This window comes from Camarhynchus parvulus, chromosome 11 (assembly GCF_901933205.1).
Source record: "Camarhynchus parvulus chromosome 11, STF_HiC, whole genome shotgun sequence".
Taxonomy (NCBI): domain Eukaryota; kingdom Metazoa; phylum Chordata; class Aves; order Passeriformes; family Thraupidae; genus Camarhynchus; species Camarhynchus parvulus.
The window spans coordinates 9218323-9235876 of NC_044581.1; the positions used below are offsets into that span (position 1 = coordinate 9218323).

The window sequence follows — 17554 nt, forward strand, 5'->3', positions numbered from 1 at the left end:
GTTCACTCTCTTCAATGGTTTTGTGCTCTGTTTCATGGTCATGTCAGATTACTCAAAAAAGGATAAAAATTAATTTTACTTTTGTCAATCATGTATGCCAGAAGCTGTTCTGTTGTGCCAGTCACAATTTCACTAATTTTCTTTTGTTAAGCAAGTATACTAGAAATGTAGAAGAAAAAGAACCTTCTCAACAGTGGGAGCTCATCAAGGAGTCTTTTCCAATTCTAGTCTGGATAAGAATTCATTATCCTTTGTAGAAATAGAGAAGAATAAAGAAGCTACAGTAGTTTAAGCAGTTTAAACAAGAGAAGAATCCAGCATATCAAATGTTTACAACTGACACTAAAATAAGAACATACTGGCTCTTGGGGTGTAACTACACTAAGGTTTTTTGAGCAACAACCACCCTCCCACACACCTTCACACACAAAGGGGGAGGGGAACTGAGAAGAGATGTTCTTTTAACACAGATGATTTTGGTAATCATATTTACAGTGCACTAACACCTGTATATGTACAACTGACAGAATGGCAAGCTTCAGGACATGGGAGGAAACAAGCAACCAGGACAGGAACAGCAGGTGTTCACTATCAAATAAAAATGTAACATGCAACTAAACAAACCCTTAGGTCACAGCCTGGTACGCATTTAAACTAGAACTGTTGTCTTAGTGTACATCCAGCTTCACACTGAAGTAATGAAATTACATTTCAAATTGGGAAAGAACAGCTTTGAGCTACATTGCTAACAGGTTATGTACAAGGCAGGTAAAGAATTCAACTTGTAACTGTAAGATTCAACAAGAATTAGTCACTCTAAGTTCAGTTACAAAACAGAAAATAACAACCGGATGCGTTAAGCAGTGTTTATACCTGTGCCTTCTCCAGCTCTCCTGCTATGTCTGGTTGATATGAAGCATGTCTTTAAATGATAACTTTTTATATAAAGCCTTTGGTTGAGTATTTAAGGATTATTCATTAATACTCATAACAGGTTAAAAAAAAATCTGTTTCTTGCTTTAGAAGCCTCCAAGTTCTGTGGGCTCCTCTATTTTTAATCTGTGGCTATATCATTCAAGAAGACATGGTATTTCACTGCATAATAACCTTGCAGACAAAACAGAAGCTGCTGTCCTCCAGTTTGATGAAGCCTCATTTGTCATTCACTGTCAGATCAAAGGTAATCTTAGCACGACCCAGTAGTTCAGAGATATTAGTGTACAGCCTTTTGGAAACAGCACAGTACATGGGCACAGCAGGTACTATCACACAGTATGAGCAACCATCTGACACTGCTGTTCTGAAGATGAACTCTCTTATTCTGTATTAGGTGTTAGAGCCTGCAAAAGGACTGCAGCCCTGCAACCTCCGAGAATTTCAGATATGTAGACATAAGACCTGAGAGAAGACTGATCACTCCCAAACTGGTGTGCTGTGCCTGACCCACTGGAAGTAGACTGAGCATAAAGGTAAGTGAGAAGATTAGGCAAATACCGAGTGAAGGGAACAAGGGAATTAATCATGGGTTGTAATTGCCAGCAGGCCAGGTTTGCCTAGATTCTTGCTACTGTGGGCCAATTTACCATGCACAACTCTTCCTTTGTGGGGGCAAAACCAACAGACTCCATGAAAAGACTCTCCAGTCAAACAGAATGAACTGAAATTCTCACCTAATTCACCTAACTCCTACATGGATGCCTTCACCACCAACTGACTTTTAACATGACCTTGCTCATGGCAACCTGCTGCTCTATACAGAGACGCTGCCAGTTCACTGCTCCAGTCCTGAAGCAAGCACTGAGCAGAAACCAAACTTGCAAAATCAGAAGGTGTTAAGTAGGGCCGTATCAAAGAAAACAGACTGGAGTGTGCAAGAAAATTTGTATTTTAGTTTACAGGAGAGTTCGGTGACACAGAGCAGGGTCTTTGTGCAAACTGGTAGAAAAGGAGAGCAGTAAGCCAAGGCAAGATGTCTGAGTGGGGAGCAGTTACACAGTGGAGGGGAGACTGAAATGGGGGCATCCCCTTTCTGATTATCAAACAGAGCATGACACAGAGATTGAGAACTGGTATCAATAATATCTGAACAAACTCGTTTGGGAACTCTTCACATCTCGGCCAAATTACACTGTACTGCTGCAGCAGCCTGCACGACAGAGGGCAAACCATTCCACAGCAGGCAGCACTCCTACCATATAGTTAACTCAGTATTTCAAACCATCAAGTTTTACAGCTTTTCACCAATATTTTATAATGCAGTTTAAATGTGGACTTCAGGTGCATTAAACACAAAGGCTGTGTATATCAAAGAACTGTAATGAGCCAGAATGACAATCTGAAACTGCCTTGCTTTCCCATCTGCTCGCATGAATGTAGAATCAGAAACACCTTGAATTCACTCTGCTAGATTGACACAGTAAAAGGAAGAAACATGAATCAGGCAAATGAAAAAGAGGAGGCTGAAGCTAAGCACAAATACCATTTTTTCTTAGCAAGGTTCAGAATGACACCCCAATATAAAGAGGTGGTGATATTAGCATGCTTCATGACTGTGCCACATGTAACTTTGCACCTCTTCCCAGAGTCCTAAATGGCTTGTGTTTATTCCAGCAGGACTGGAGGTATCACTTCATACTGTACATCAGCCTAACTCCTGCCCCCAACACAAAAAGCCTGGCAATTTGAAGGACAGCAGCATTTGCTCTCAAAAGACTAAACACGACAAATTGCACTGATGAAATACAGAGACTTAGGTCAGTTAAAGAAGCTGTGCAAAATATAAAATGTTGACAGATTTTCTTAGTAGTTCTTTGGATTAAATAATGTATTTCCTTATGGCCTTGTTTGTTTGAATAGTTATTCCAAATGACACTATTAAAGCCTTTTGTAATCAGTTACTGAATCTCCTCATCTTCTTCATGCCCTTGACTTAGGGAATAACTTCTAGAAAGCATCTAAAGATACACATGAGCAGCTATACATCACTGCAGATATTATTACGGGCCATTATGGAGCCATCAAAGCAATGAATCATTGTAACCAACAGTTAATAAATGCAACATGACTGGATTTGCAGTTTGTCATTCTGTCACACTTTCATTTTGGCAATGAAGATACAGAGGGCTACTCTGTACAACAACTCTAGTTAAAAGGTGACAGCTTTTGCCTCGGCCCAACTACAAATACTGCCTCTCTGAAAGTATGTCTAAGTCATCCTTCAATTTTTCCAAAACCATTAAAAACATTAAAATGTGGGATTAAAAAACCATTTCCATTAGCATTTGTTCCCAAAAAAGCAATGTTAGCAGCCATTAAGCCATGAGGATTCTCATTACCCCTCTCCATCAACCTGCTAAAAAAACCCAGAAAACACCAGAAATATTCAACTCCATTCAAGAATTTTTTCTATATTAAAAATATTTCTCACTTTTAGAAGTGATGACTAATCTTCAAAGTGCAACCTGAGAGACCATTTTAAGCATGCAATTCGTATTAATCTAAATATTAATATAAATAATATGATACTACATTTCTGGTATTAATAAATTAGCTCCAAGTACTTGCTCATGTTTTTACCTACAAACATCTTTTGTGCAACCTCAAATGAAGTTTTTGTTTCTGCTTTAAAAAAACCCACCAAAATCATCACACAATACCAAATCAAACCACACACAGAATTCTATTTTCATGACTTTACTGCTGAAAGGTCATGGGTTTGTAGTCAGATCCCCAGAAAGTTCATTCTTCTCTCCTTCCACCAGACCTGCAGTGCTTCAGATTCAAATTCATCTTCCCTGAATGACTTTGAACAGTTCTATGATTTTTTAATGTTCTCTTTTGCCAGTATTTCAAAAGAACACTCACAAATGGGTGCACGAAAGGTAGAAGGGAATGCTGCCTTCTTAATAAGCTTGCTCCTGCCTTGCAGTTTTACTTAGCCTTACTGATCATTTCACTCATCTTAAATTCCACTGTCATCCGAACCCACATGGCATGCCTGGATAAATGCAAGGACTTGGATGTTGTTTTACTGGCTGGGCTCTCTGCCAAGTCTGCTCCACGTACTTCCCTGGCCCACTAGGGCAGCTTGAGGCAACAGCTCCCGTATTTACGTTATTGCTGTGAACAGCCGAACTGCTGCTTACTATTGACCCAGGCCCATCTACTCCAATTTATTCTCTCTCATTTACAGCAACATTACTGAGCTGGCTACACTTCAGGTGGCATCTGACAAACTGCTTCCAGTTGGACAATACAGACCAAAGTAATGGGACTGTCATGTTTTAAGCGGAGGGCTACTTTTTACTTGGAGAAACAGCAAGAAATTTATAATTTTCAGAAATATGTAAGACAAAAGCAGTAGCCCAAATGCTGGCCTGCACCTGACTATCTCCTACATCACAAATCTCAGGATTTGTTTTCATTTACACTCTGCCTACAATTCAGTTGGGAGGAAAGGGGACAGAGAGCGATGTGCAACTACGAATTCACCAACAAAATAAGTGACATTTTGTCAAACTGGGGACCTTTTCAAAATCCCTGCAATACATAGTGACTCACTAGCTAGTGACTCTCAATGCACTATGTAGTGATCAAAGAACCATACTGCCAAAACAGAAAAGTTATTAAATTAGATTAGCTGCAACTACAACTGCTTTGCAACACCACAAAAAAGATTTTGGTATTTTCCCTGAATAGTCTCATCCTGGTCAAGCTTCATTCAAATAGGCAAGATTTAATTTATCCAGAGTACTGTGAAAAATCACAACATACTCAAACATGTTGGCTTGCCAGGATTACCATCTTAATCCCTTACTCTTAATTGCCAGACAATTCTTGACTTCACTGATACCACTTTAGAACACATTCTCCTTTGGTCCTTCCTCAGTGTTTCTCTAAGCTATCTTGAAGTCACAAGACCCTCTGTTTTTGGTCAGATGCAGCTGTTTGGTTTTCCCTCCTCCCCCCTATCAGCAGATTATATAACCACAGCCTATATGACTGATTTGCATTGTGTCCCTGTGTGTCAATCTCTTACATGCAGATACCACCATCCACCAGCTTGTAAAATAAAACGACAGTAGCTCAATTTCCTGCAAGCGGTGGTTTATTACTATATATTTAATACTCAGTTATCAAATAAATATTTCTGTTAGAAAGTGTCATTTATATCTAAGAAAGAAAAAAACAAACAGATTCAAGTAACTTATCCATTCATTCCTTTGTTAGAATAGCACCAGCTGATCCTATTCTTAACCACACGAACACTCTTTTGTATAGCAAATGTTAACAGACCAGCACAGACAGCTGTATTTAGACGGATGGCTCGAATTATATATATTAACCACAGTTACCATCTTGTGCAAAGACTTTCTCTCCTACCTATTTATACAGACATCCAAATCTAAATAGAATCAAAATAATTTAAAAAATAATAAAACTTCAAGTGAAACACAGGTGTGCAAGGTAGCCTGGTAAACAGACTTCAAAAGATATCTCACAAGCTCCTCTTACTCAGCCAGGGAAAGCAAACTTTGCAACAGTTCTGGACCAGCTCTTTTGAGCACAAAATCAAATTTCACCAAGAGCAATCCTCAGTCAACTCACACCGTAAGTTCACAGCTACTGCCAGCATCCAGCCCTTCATTTCCCACTCAATCTAATCATAAGACTACTCTCTCTTTTCTACCACAACTTGATTTTCTTAAGATTATTTACCTTAATCACAACCTCAGGGAAAAGAACAAAAAGTTCAACCATGCTGAAAACTATCATCAACAGCTTTGACTGTTTTCTACTCTCTACCAACAATCCCTGACAGCAATACCAGTCATGAATGCACATTTAGGAAGGGAAAAGGATACTTTACATATTAATGATGAAGGCAAAGCTATAAAGACAAGTATTGTGGTGGTGTTTCAGTACAAATCAGTGGTTTTAAGACTTCTACGGCACACATAAATGAAATAACACATACATTGTGCCAGTTTTCCCTACAAGAGAACTCTGCCTAGCTGAGGGAAAACCCAGCACCCATCACCACTTCAGAGCACTTGGTATGTGGGCAGGAGACAACTGCTGAGAAGCCCAAGCAGCTCATGGATGCTCACAGAGAAAGGTCTGACACTAAAACCTTCTGAAAAGATCAGGCATTACTCTGACAGTCACTATAGCAAAATGTGCATTTCAGTCATGTTATCCAGTAACAAACCAATAACCCACCAGCTCTAAGTGAAAGGAAAAAAATCTCAGAGGAGAACAGGAGTAAAAGTTTGTAAACCAATGAAAGAGACAAATCCAAACATTGCGACCTTAGGCAGAATGAGGCTGCAGCTCATAAAGATGTTTCGAACAGTCACTAATTTCATCACAGAACTGGGATGTTTTTATACTTTTCAGAAGAAAGGTAAGAGATATCATAAGATTCATTTGTAACAAGATTACCAAATCGTATTACCTAACCAAATGTTAAGTCACAGGAAATACGAAGAACCCGTTCTCATCTTGTTTCATGATTTCCAATAAAATAAAATAAATACTATGAACCTGAAGCCCAGGGAGGGTAGTTTGATCAGTTCTTTTAAAGCACTCGTATCATGAGAAAGCAAATAAAATCAACCAGGGAAGATTATTTACATGGAAATATTAACTTCTCCTTCTCTACTTCATAATCCAAGAACAAAAGGTAGAAGTTAGAGTGAAACTCATACTACTGTTTCACAGGGTTACAAAACATTAGCCCCTCTTTAGCTCTTAGAATACTTAATCAGAAATAACAGGAACATTTTAGGCAGGAGGCTGAAGAGCAGCATCAATAACTCACCTGTAACTCTTCATCTTCTGCATACTGAACAGTTTGCAGCCTCTAATCTTAAGTTAGTTCTGATTTCACATACCAATAAGAAATAGTTTGCATGACACAGAACCCTATAAGATCCCAAAGTCTCAGCTTAGTAGTGTATACTCCAAGTACAGCTTCTACCTTGTAAAATATCATTCTTTTAAAGAGAAGATGAACCCCTAAAATAAAACTTCAGAAAATATTATAGCAACTCATATTTGCTTTCATTTTGAGAAGTTTGGCATTTAAAAAGTGTAACGTGTCCTCAGCAGTGTGAAAAACTCAATGCAGTTTAATTGCCTAATAAATTCTAGACAAATTCCCCAAAGTTACACTGAATAGTATTGCAAAACTGGTGGTGGTGAAGGGAATCGGGGCATCATTACAAAAGCATTCCAGCTAATTCAATTATTCAAGCGTCACATATTACATCCCAAAGGTCTCTTCATCAAAAAGACCAAACCAGGTGGCACATCAAACACTGTCACTAACAGTTGCAAGCCAGTCTCTTTTAGCAGACTGTGGAGGACCTGAATGTACTGTAACGCACGTGCTGACTTAGACATTTCAAATGCAGCTGATCCAAGGTGGCACGATGCAATCGGATGCTACTGCAGCTACCCACACTTTTGCAACAAAGAGCACACCAAAGAGACTTGGTTCACTTCAGAGTGATCTATAGCATTAACTTTGGGCACTGAAGGCTTGAATTTCTTGGTCATAAAAAGATGAAGCTCATCAGTACCTAGAACTGTACCAAATGCTTTTAGTGCTTAACAATACAAAATCAAAGAGACAATTTCTTTGTTCTTTGGGATAAGAATACTGAACAAACAGAGAAACAGAAAGCAAGTTTGCAGAAACTCTTGCTCAGTACCTAACATCCACTCAAAAGCAGCTGAAGAGCTTTTGAGAATCTTTAAATTAGCAATTACCTGAGCAAATTTTTACCTCCACTCAAAACCTACTGGAAATGGGCTACTCCTTTTAATTTCAATCCAAGTATTCTGCAAAGACTGCAGTATTACACTAGGGATTGCAAGCATCTTCACACATCTTCTTTCATGCATTCTCCTCTGCAGCAGGAACTACAACTTTCAGATCAAGCAAAGAAGCAGTAGTGCAGAACAGAGGTCTCAAGTCCTGCCACTTAGCACAAAACTACAAATGTCAGTCCTGCTATCCTGAAACCCACTGAAATTGTTCTGTAGATAACTAAAGATCCCACGTGATTTAATTTCTCTTACTGTTCTTTTAACATCATAAAAAGGATAATCTACTGCCTGGCACTAGCACTTCCTTAGTAGTTCAGATATCTAAAGTATTTCAAGGAAATGAAAGAATAGCTCACTTTTCCTTGCTTTTGATTACAAATACAGTTAAATATAAATATGGAACTGAATATACTTACATGTGTACATATATAAAAGAATAAAATCATCACAACACTAGAGTAGTCTCAGTATAAAAGACATCATTAACATAGATTTCCATGTTATTTGCACAAGAACTTAGTACCAGACACTTCCTTCATCAGAATGCCAGTCTCAAACTTTTAGAGACAGAGCATGAAGGATCAGAATGTGTTTTTAGGTGTTCTCCACGATCATGGAAAACTGAGTAATTTTAGTATTATTTCTTTCAAATTAAGCAACTTTCCCTGTGACCTACATGTTTTATTATTAGCATACACCCTTATGCTTACTTTGCAGCACAACAGACACCACCATTGAAGGAAGTGATATGGGGTTATGAAATATATGCTTTAGGGAGCTCTAAGAATTTTTTTTTTTTGTTCATTTAATGTATTTAGAAGAGGGGTAAGGGAAAAATAGATTTCCAATATGGGACCTCTCATATGAATTCTAGTTCTTCATGTGTAAAATACATGGGCAGAATAAACAGATGAGCTCTGGCAATACTTTTAACAGAGGACATGAAGGCAGAGTCCTACTCTAATCCTTTCCCCCGAAGGCCACATCTGTGCACAGCAGGCAAGATCATCTCCAGAATTCTACAAAACAGTAAAATTACTTGAGTTTCAGATGCAGAATTTCCTACTGAGAGCTACAGCAAACTACTTCATGGTTCAAATATCACATTTTTAAATTTGACATAAGAATAGTTTTGACTTATCAAGCATGGAAAATTCTCTGTATTCAGAGTAACATCTGAACTGCGGGTTAAGGACTGCTACCCAAATACAAATATAACAGTGAGTTGATACCACACTAGTATTTCCAGTTTTCTGAGAAACTTATTCTCTCATTCTCATCTACCATCGACAAAGGAACATAGTTTAGACAAACAGTTTTATGTCAAAATAATAGAAATGAGAGTGTCAAAATTATTTTTGTTGTCATTTGTTCACATGCTTTCCATTGTTTTCATACGGTACTGTAATGTACTTATCTATGCAGAATTCAGGCCCCCTTCACAACACACACCATCTGCTATTGTACCGAGATGGAAAATAGACAAAGCCTTCCCTGATCTGAACGAATGTGCAAATTAAATCTGAGCATCAAGAAAGTTAGGGATTTTCTAAGAAGTTAATCGTGAGTGCTTTCACACAGACTGTATCAAACAAATTTTTTTCTAATTAACTTAGGCAGACAACCGAGTCAAACAACATGGCTGCATCATTTAGCCTGGATACAGAAGTGTTTCAGAGCTATCTTATCATCTAACACTTAGACATAAGACAGCCTATTACCAATCAAAACTTATTTCAAGTACGTTAGAAAATAAAGCACGCAACCATCAAACTCTGGTACAGCTAAACAAGGCACAGCTGGTCCTTATTGATTCTTCACGCCACAATTCACAGGGAATACTTTGTTTTCTGCAGTTTCAAGAAATACGAGCATTTTAAAACGGGATTTTCAGGCTCCAGTACTACAAAACAAAGTAAAATGGAAGCACTCTGAGATGTATGCGTGCATCTGTACACAGGGACCCAAAAAAACCATCACATCTCGACACGCGGTGTTCGCCCGTGCACACGTACACAAAGTCTGCAGAACACACTGGGATGTTCTGTATACGGGGAACACTTCGGCTGAAACTTTTCATCGCGAGTGCCCGAGCACTGCCCTGCTGCGGCCCCGTTACCACTTTGCTGCTCTCTGCCCGGTCCCTCCCCGGGCTCGGGGGGCGTGGGGCCACCAGATCCAACCCGGGGCCTTTTCCCCGCCGGCGCCACCGCGCCCGGGGCGGCTCCTCCCGCACGATGCGAGCTCTTGGGTTTCTTTTCCCAAAGAAAGTTGTTACGGCGGGGAGAGGCCCGGCCGATCGCTCCTGAGCCCCTGCGTCCCGCGGGAGGAACGGGAGCGGCGCCGGGAAGCGGCCGAGGCCTGAGGGACGGACAGACGGCGCCGCTCCCCCCGGGCTGCCGCCTCCCGCAGCGGCGGGGCCGGCGCAGTCCCTGCTGCCCTCCCCGCCTCGTTCGGAGGAAAACAGGAACCCGACCGACCCCCCCCCAGCCCCGGGGCGCACCTGCGGGCCCCAGCGGCGGCCCGGGGCCGGGCTGCCCGTCCTCGCCGAAGATCAGCCTGAAGTCGAACTCGTCGGTGGCGCCGCAGTTTGCCGTAGTCATGGGTTTGGCCGGCGAAGCGCAGCGAGACCCCGTCGCCCCTCAGGGCCGCGCCGGGTCCTGCCGGGCTGCGCTCGCCCCTCAGGAGCGCCGCATAACACCGGGCGGCGGAGGGGCCGGAGGCGGGGCGGCGGAGCGAACGGCGGCTGCGGCCCCAGCGCGAGCTCCGGTGCCCGGGCGCTTCTGTCACTCGGGGGGGGCGGGCGCCTACTCCGGGCTGCGGCTGGACCCGCCCCCGCGCCGCGCCCCGGGCAGCGCCCCCCGCCCCGGCCCGCCCCACCGGGTCCTCCCCTTCTGTCCGTGCGTCCTCCGTCCGTCCCTCCCACGGTGACGTCACGGCACCGACAGCGCCCCGTGACCGCCGCCCGCGCCACCGAGGGACTGAGAGAGCGGGAGGGACCGCCCCGCCCTCCCCGCGCCGCGGGGACTGCCGGGAACTGTAGTCGGCGCTCGGCTCCCAATCGGACGCGGCCAGCGGCGCGCGGGGGCGGGGCTGCGCGCGGGGCGCGGTGCCACGTGTCGGTCCCGCCGCCGCCGGCAGCGCCCGCCCCTCTCCGCGCCGAGCCGAGCGCGCTCCCGGTCCGGACCCGGACCCGCTCCGTGACCCCTCCTGCTCAGCCCGGGCGGCCCCACGCCGAGCGAAGGAGCAGAATTCCCTTGCGGCGTGCGGAGCGTTACTTTCTAAAACACCGCATGTAAATAGGTGGTGCTCTTGGCACCAGCTAATGACTGGAATAATTAGGTAGGATGGCGTAAGCTGAGGAATGTCACTTGGGTAACAAATGCTGGCTCCAGGACTCAAAGCTGTTGGCTCCTTGCTTTCCGGTCAATGGGCACAGTGGCAATCAAGCAAACACAGAACCACAGAACACTGAGCTGGAAGGGAGCCACAAGGACCCCGCAGCTCCTGGGCCTGCACAGGACACCCCAAGAACCCCACCGTGTGTCTGAGAACCCTGTCCGAGCGCTCCCTGAACTCCGGCACGTTTGGGGCTGTGACCGCTTCCTTCGGGAGCCCGTTCAGTGCCCGGCCCGTTCCGGTGCCCCACTCATTCCGTGCCCAGCCCGTTCAGTGCCCGGCCCGTTCCGGTGCCCCACTCATTCCGTGCCCAGCCCGTTCAGTGCCCGGCCCGTTCCAGTGCCCAGGCATTCCCGTGCCCAGCCCGTTCAGTGCCCAGCCTGTTCAGTGCCCAGCCCGTTCAGTGCCTAGCCCGTTCCCATGCCCAGCCCGTTCAGGGCCCACCCGTTCCGGTGCCCGGCCCGTTCCCGTGCCCAGCCCGTTCAGGGCCCACCCGTTCCGGTGCCCGGCCCGTTCCAGTGCCCACCCGTTCAGTGCCCAGCCCGTTCAGTGCCCAGCCCGTTCAGTGCCCAGCCCGTTCTGTGCCCAGCCCATTCCAGTGCCCAGCCCATTCCCGTGCCCAGCCCGTTCAGTGCCCACCCGTTCAGTGCCCAGCCCATTCCCGTGCCCAGCCCGTTCAGTGCCCAGCCCGTTCAGTGCCCAGCCCATTCCAGTGCCCAGCCCATTCCCGTGCCCAGCCCATTCCCGCGCCCAGCCCGTTCGGTGCCCAGCCCGTTCAGTGCCCGGCCCATTCCCATGCCCAGCCTGTTCAGTGCCCAGCCTGTTCCCGTGCCCGGCCCGTTCTGTGCCCAGCCTGTTCCCATGCCCAGCCTGTTCACTGCCCAGCCTGTTCACTGCCCAGCCTGTTCCCGTGCCCAGCCCATGCCCAGCCACCCTGGCTTGCAGTGTGGCACTTCTCATGCACTTCACTTTCTGGTCACCACAGCTGCTGCAGCAAGGCTGTAGAACTGTGCAGAATTCTCCTCTGAAACCAATTGCAAAAAGAATTTTAAAGCATGGAATAGTGCCTTCTCAGTCTTGTATTTTGTGAGATCTGCATCTAAAAGTTTTTAACTCTAAGGAAACGAATTAAAATACTCCTTAGCAATGTATGTCATCAATTAAGGGAGCCCAGCAGTCAGCAGGGAGATCACAGAAGCTTCAGGATGCTCTGCCTGCACGATAACATACTGCAATCGATAGTTTTGCCTTGCACTAAGATGAAAAGTCAAAAAGAAGGGCAAAATAAAGCAGAATTTGTTCTTTGATGTGTCTGGAATTTGCACTCTAAGAAATCATACAGCATCTTGAGGGGAGCTTAATACTTGAGTCCTGTGTCCAGTTCTGGGCCCTTCACTTCAAGAAAGACATTGAGGTGCTGGAGCATGTCCAGAGAATGGCAGAGAATTGGTCTGGAGCACAGGTCCTGTGAGCAGCAGCTGGGGAAGCTGGGGTTTAGCCTGGAGAGAAAGAGGCTCAGAGGTGACTTTAGCCCTTTTCTATAACTCCCAGGAAGGAGGGTGTGGCCAGGTGGGGGTCGGCTTCTTCCCACAGGCAGTCAGCAACAGGATGAGAGGACATGGTCTTCAGCTATGCTAGGAGAGGCTCAGGTTGGACATCAGGAAGAATTTCTCCATGGAAAGGGTTGTCAGGCATGGGAAGGGGCTGCCCAGGGAGATGGTGGAGTCACCATTCCTGGAGGTGTCCAAGGAATGACTGGACTTAATGAAACAGTCACTGTGTGCTGTGGAATTAGTAAAATATTAATCCTCAATACATGTGACCTAGGAAGATTTTAGGTTTGAGCTGAAATTTTGGCATTGATGGGATTTAAACTACTACTCACAAATAGTCAAGTTTGCTTATAGCCAGTTATGTAATATTCACAGTTTAATTTGTAATGGGATGTGAAACTCATATTAGCCAGAAATATGATCGCTATCTCTAAGGCTTCATTACTCAGTTGAAAAATCATCTGAACTAGTTAGTGTGTTGTGACTATGGCCATCTCCATGTTAATATGGTTTGATCTAAAATAATTCCAATTGTTGCTATGCACAGGGTCTTTCCATACTTGTTGCTGTTTAGGCAGATCCCAACAGGCATGTCATAATCCCAGGCATGCATTTGTACCTGGATGTTCTCATTAGAGCCTGTGAATGAAAGTGAGACAAGAAGGCTCACATGAAGAGGAATTAGCTACAGTGAATAATCCTCAGTCCAGAAGCTCTTACCAGAGTGCAGTGAATTCTCTGTGAATTCTCTCTCTCTGTGCACTTCTGAGGAAGGTCAGTAATCCATGCTGAAGAAAGCAAGCCTAAATTAAAAGCTACTTTGTGACATTGCAATTCTAGAGGAAAAAACACATAATATTAAAAAATACTTTGCAGAACTTGGGACAGCAGGAGTTTGCCCAAAATGGGAAGTTGCTTCTAGTGCAAAAGCAGCCATATGTTTTTTACTTATCTTGTAAAGCACTGTCCTTGCCATTATCACTTCCCACACGCCACTAGCTATTTCTTTACTGAAAATACATGAGCAGCTACAGCTACTGTTCTTACAACACTTAAACCAAAGATTCATGCTGTTCTTAGGGTAGACAATTCCCTTTTCTGAAGGAAGCCCGAACCTTTATAAGGAGCTCACAGCCAGTTGGCCTGTAGCCTCTTTTTATCTCTAAATCCAAGGTCATGTAGCAAGACAAGCTGGAAAAGTATGTGTAATTGGATTAACTGTGGTTAAGAAAAACCCTCATACATTCTTGAATGAAAACAGATCTACGATGAACCAGTCAGTAAAATACACTATACATAAAATGACTTTTAACAGCTATTTTTTGTCTAAAAACTTTGGGGTAATCTTTTGCTTTTCAAAGCAGCTGAATTAGACTTTGTCTTATTGTTAAATAATTGTTGTGTCAGATTACAGCAAATGGAGCAACCACAGCAGTTTCCTGTTCTGTTATACCAGTAGATTATTCATTATGCACGTCCCTGGTGAAAAATACAATCAAACTTATTCTCTTCATAAGGGTGGATTTGAACACAAGTATTTGATCCATGTTCTTTGATAAGATGCTCAGACTATATTTCTAATGAATATGCTAAATTAAAAATTTTAATATTAATGACCTGTTCATTTCCCTTAACTGTAAAATAAATCTTGTCTCTTTCTTGTCTCCACTATTTATTCAGAAAGCTATGATATAAGCAGGACATTAGGTATTGCTTTTAGTCCTACCTACTGCTCTCAATTGAAAAAGAAAATGGACTATATGTCCTAAAATAAACAGAGTAATTGGTTATAACATGACCACCTAGCCAACAAGGTAAGAATTTAGAGAATATGTAAAAGGTAAAGTGGTAAGTTATTTACAGTAAACTTTATAAAGCTTTTTACTTCAAAAGCAGATGTATGTCTTTGAGTTCTGTTCTTCCATTGTCAACATCATCCTTTCTTTTTATCTTGGCTTCACCATAGCTTTCATTTTGCTGACTGTTGTACTGCACCAGAAAGCACATCCTTTCTGCATCTGAAACTAAAGAGAAATACACCTTCAAACCTCTTCTACACAGCTAAAGAGCAATTGGGGTGTGACTGGGAGGGAGTTGGTAAAACAACTGACGTGAGTGAGCTCACATCAATTTCCAGGGAATTATGTCAACCTCTGTGCTTGAGGTCCAGGGCATGGATGGCTGATTTGGCTTTTGTTGGCTACTGAGAAATGAAACAGTGGCAGTAACAAGGGCAACTTTATTTCACTTGTGGTTTTGTGAGGAGAAGTTTCCTTTATTTATTCATTTATTTAATATGCATAGGTGGTTTCTGTCCTTGTTGCTTCTAGGCTATGTTATTGCATCCAGATGGGGATACACCTTGATCTGGTCAGGAGCTGGAGTTATTGCATGTGACTGGAGAAGGAAGGAACGTGCTTCCTGTGGTATTTGAATCCTTTCCAGACTGTGGCTATTTTTTAGGTGTGTTGTGACTTTCGGCTCCAAAAACCTGAGGGCTACATTGTGCTGTGTTTTATTTTCCACACATCATCCGATGCTGGATAGCTAGGAATTCTGGATCTGCAGCCACATCCCAGATCTGTGTTTGTGTTGGAGTAATAGGGATTCCTCCCCCCTTCCTATGGGCAGCAAATCAAAGCCAGCTGTGCAATTGTAGCCAGAAAAGGCTTTGCAAGACGCATGGTCAGGCATTCGTTCTGCATGATTCAACCAACCAAACAGCCTCGAATTAGGAATATAACACAGAAGGTTGCATTTCTTGTGCTTGATCTCATTCCCATTTGTGGTTGAATCTGGACCTGTTTAAAAGCCCCACACACCAGCGTGGCATAGAAAGGGCAGATGAGAAAGCACAGAGAGAGACTCCTGGATTGAGCAGATAGTGTTCCTTGGCTGCAGCAATGGTTATGCTTTTTACAGCTGCTATTGAAGAAAGCATGAGTACAACAAGGGACATTTTTTGCTCAATGTGTATACTTACTACCCTTAAATTCATCTGCAAATGGCATACAAACAAAATTACCATAGCCTTCATGTCTATTCCAGCTAACAAGGGATATCCATTGTTTAAGCAAGCAGAATGGTGTTCTGCAGGAGGAAGATAGTATTTCAGTATAGAGCCTATGCTAAAGAAGATTAAATTCAGCAGTCATATAGGAAAGAGGCTTGCATTCTGCACACAAGGTCATAGGTTATTTATATTTAATATGTGACATCTGGCATTTTAAATAATTTCCTTGGCTAATTACCAGTGCCTGGGTGAAATATGAAACTTCTGCCGTTGGGGAATTAAAAGCAAAACAAAAACAAAAGTAGATTGTATAGCATTGGAAAGTTTTCTAGCAAAATTAGGAGTTGTGCTAATTCAGGCATTAGAATACACAGTTGCAAAAATAGAGTACAAGACAGTAATTTGACTGAAAATCTAAAGTGAAAATCTACAGTCATCCTTTAAAGTTTTCCTATGTCATGACTTGGCTACAGCACTCATATCTAGATCTTGAGCTTGCTGTTTGATCAACAGGGCATTTGTAATAGCAAGATTACAAAGTTAAAAAAAAATACTGCCGACAAGGTGTGTGTTGACAAAACCATACCCACATAAAAACTTAATGAGGCCTTATTTAACCATTTTACAGTTTTCCCCAAGAAATTTCATCGCTCTCCTAAACCTACTGCAGTCATATTAAATACACTTTAATATATTTCTCCTCAATATACTTTTACATTAAACAATCATTGCTTTGCTTTATTGTTTGTTTAACATGCCATGTAAAGCAGACATTACTTCATAAAGTTTGCTGCTGTTTTATATTTCTAGAGTTTTACAGAGCAGGTTGCAATCCTCCCATTTGGAGGTTACCATCACACATGTTGAAAAGACTGGGAGGGTCCAGAAATCTGGCACTGAACTGCATGGCTCTCCTCACAGACTTTAAATTCTGAGTACTTTGCTCTCAGATCATAGAGTGAAAGCAAAGTAAAATTACCAGCTGCATTATTACTGATACCAGTATATAAGGACACTCCAGGCACAAGTACTTGCTTCTGAAATGATTGCTTTTACAGATACCTTAGAGTCTTATTACAAAGCCTAAAGTGGTTTGTGAGTGAAATCAGATGACAACCGAGATTGCTACCAGAACAAGAACAAACTCCTTTAATGCACAGTGATGTTTGCATAAGATAAATATTTGTGGAAACTCAAATGAGGTTTCTTAAAAGCTCTTAGGCTTGAAAAAAAAAAGACTAAGATGGCATTTTACTTACTTTTCCATATTTTAACTTTCATTTTTGACTGTTCACTAGCCAGCAGACAGTCCTCTTGTACAGTACTGGATATAGAAAATATGGGCTCTGTTCCAAGCTTCCCCTTTTGTGCAGTCTAATTTTCAGACTTCAGAGGGGCACAAATAACTTGCTATTTACATAGACATAAAACATTGTCTTAGTTTCCCTCTAAGGTGAGGGTAATACAAATTTTGTTCCTCTTTTCACTTAGATTGCAAATGCATCTGAGGACTCTCAAGTCTGGAATACTTCTTATACACTCCAGTTGAACATTTAAGCAGCCTGGCCAGATGATTTGGGCTGGTATTTCTCTTTGTACTGGACAAGGAGAAGCATCACCCAACTGTTGTAGCAAAACGGAACCTTAGTCCCAGACCCTTTAGCTATTTTGTCCTAGGATCTATAAATACTATGGTCCTTCTGTGGAATGGTTCTGTTTTGTTCAAGAGTAATGCACACACAGCTGAAGGTGC

At 43.0% G+C, this 17554-nt stretch overlaps 1 protein-coding gene across 2 annotated transcripts in view; it reads right to left on the reverse strand.

Moving 5' to 3' along the window:
* The window catches only part of NFATC3 (nuclear factor of activated T cells 3), a 64778-nt gene extending 54087 nt beyond the window's left edge, over nt 1-10691 (reverse strand). The window contains exon 1 of one of the 2 annotated variants that reach the window (XM_030956385.1): nt 10340-10691. In XM_030956385.1, coding sequence (XP_030812245.1) covers nt 10340-10439 — 100 coding nt within the window. In that variant the 5' untranslated portion in view covers nt 10440-10691. The remainder of the gene's footprint in view (nt 1-10339) is intronic. The other variant, XM_030956386.1, reaches the window with a different exon arrangement.
* Between the last annotated feature and the right edge of the window lie 6863 nt (nt 10692-17554).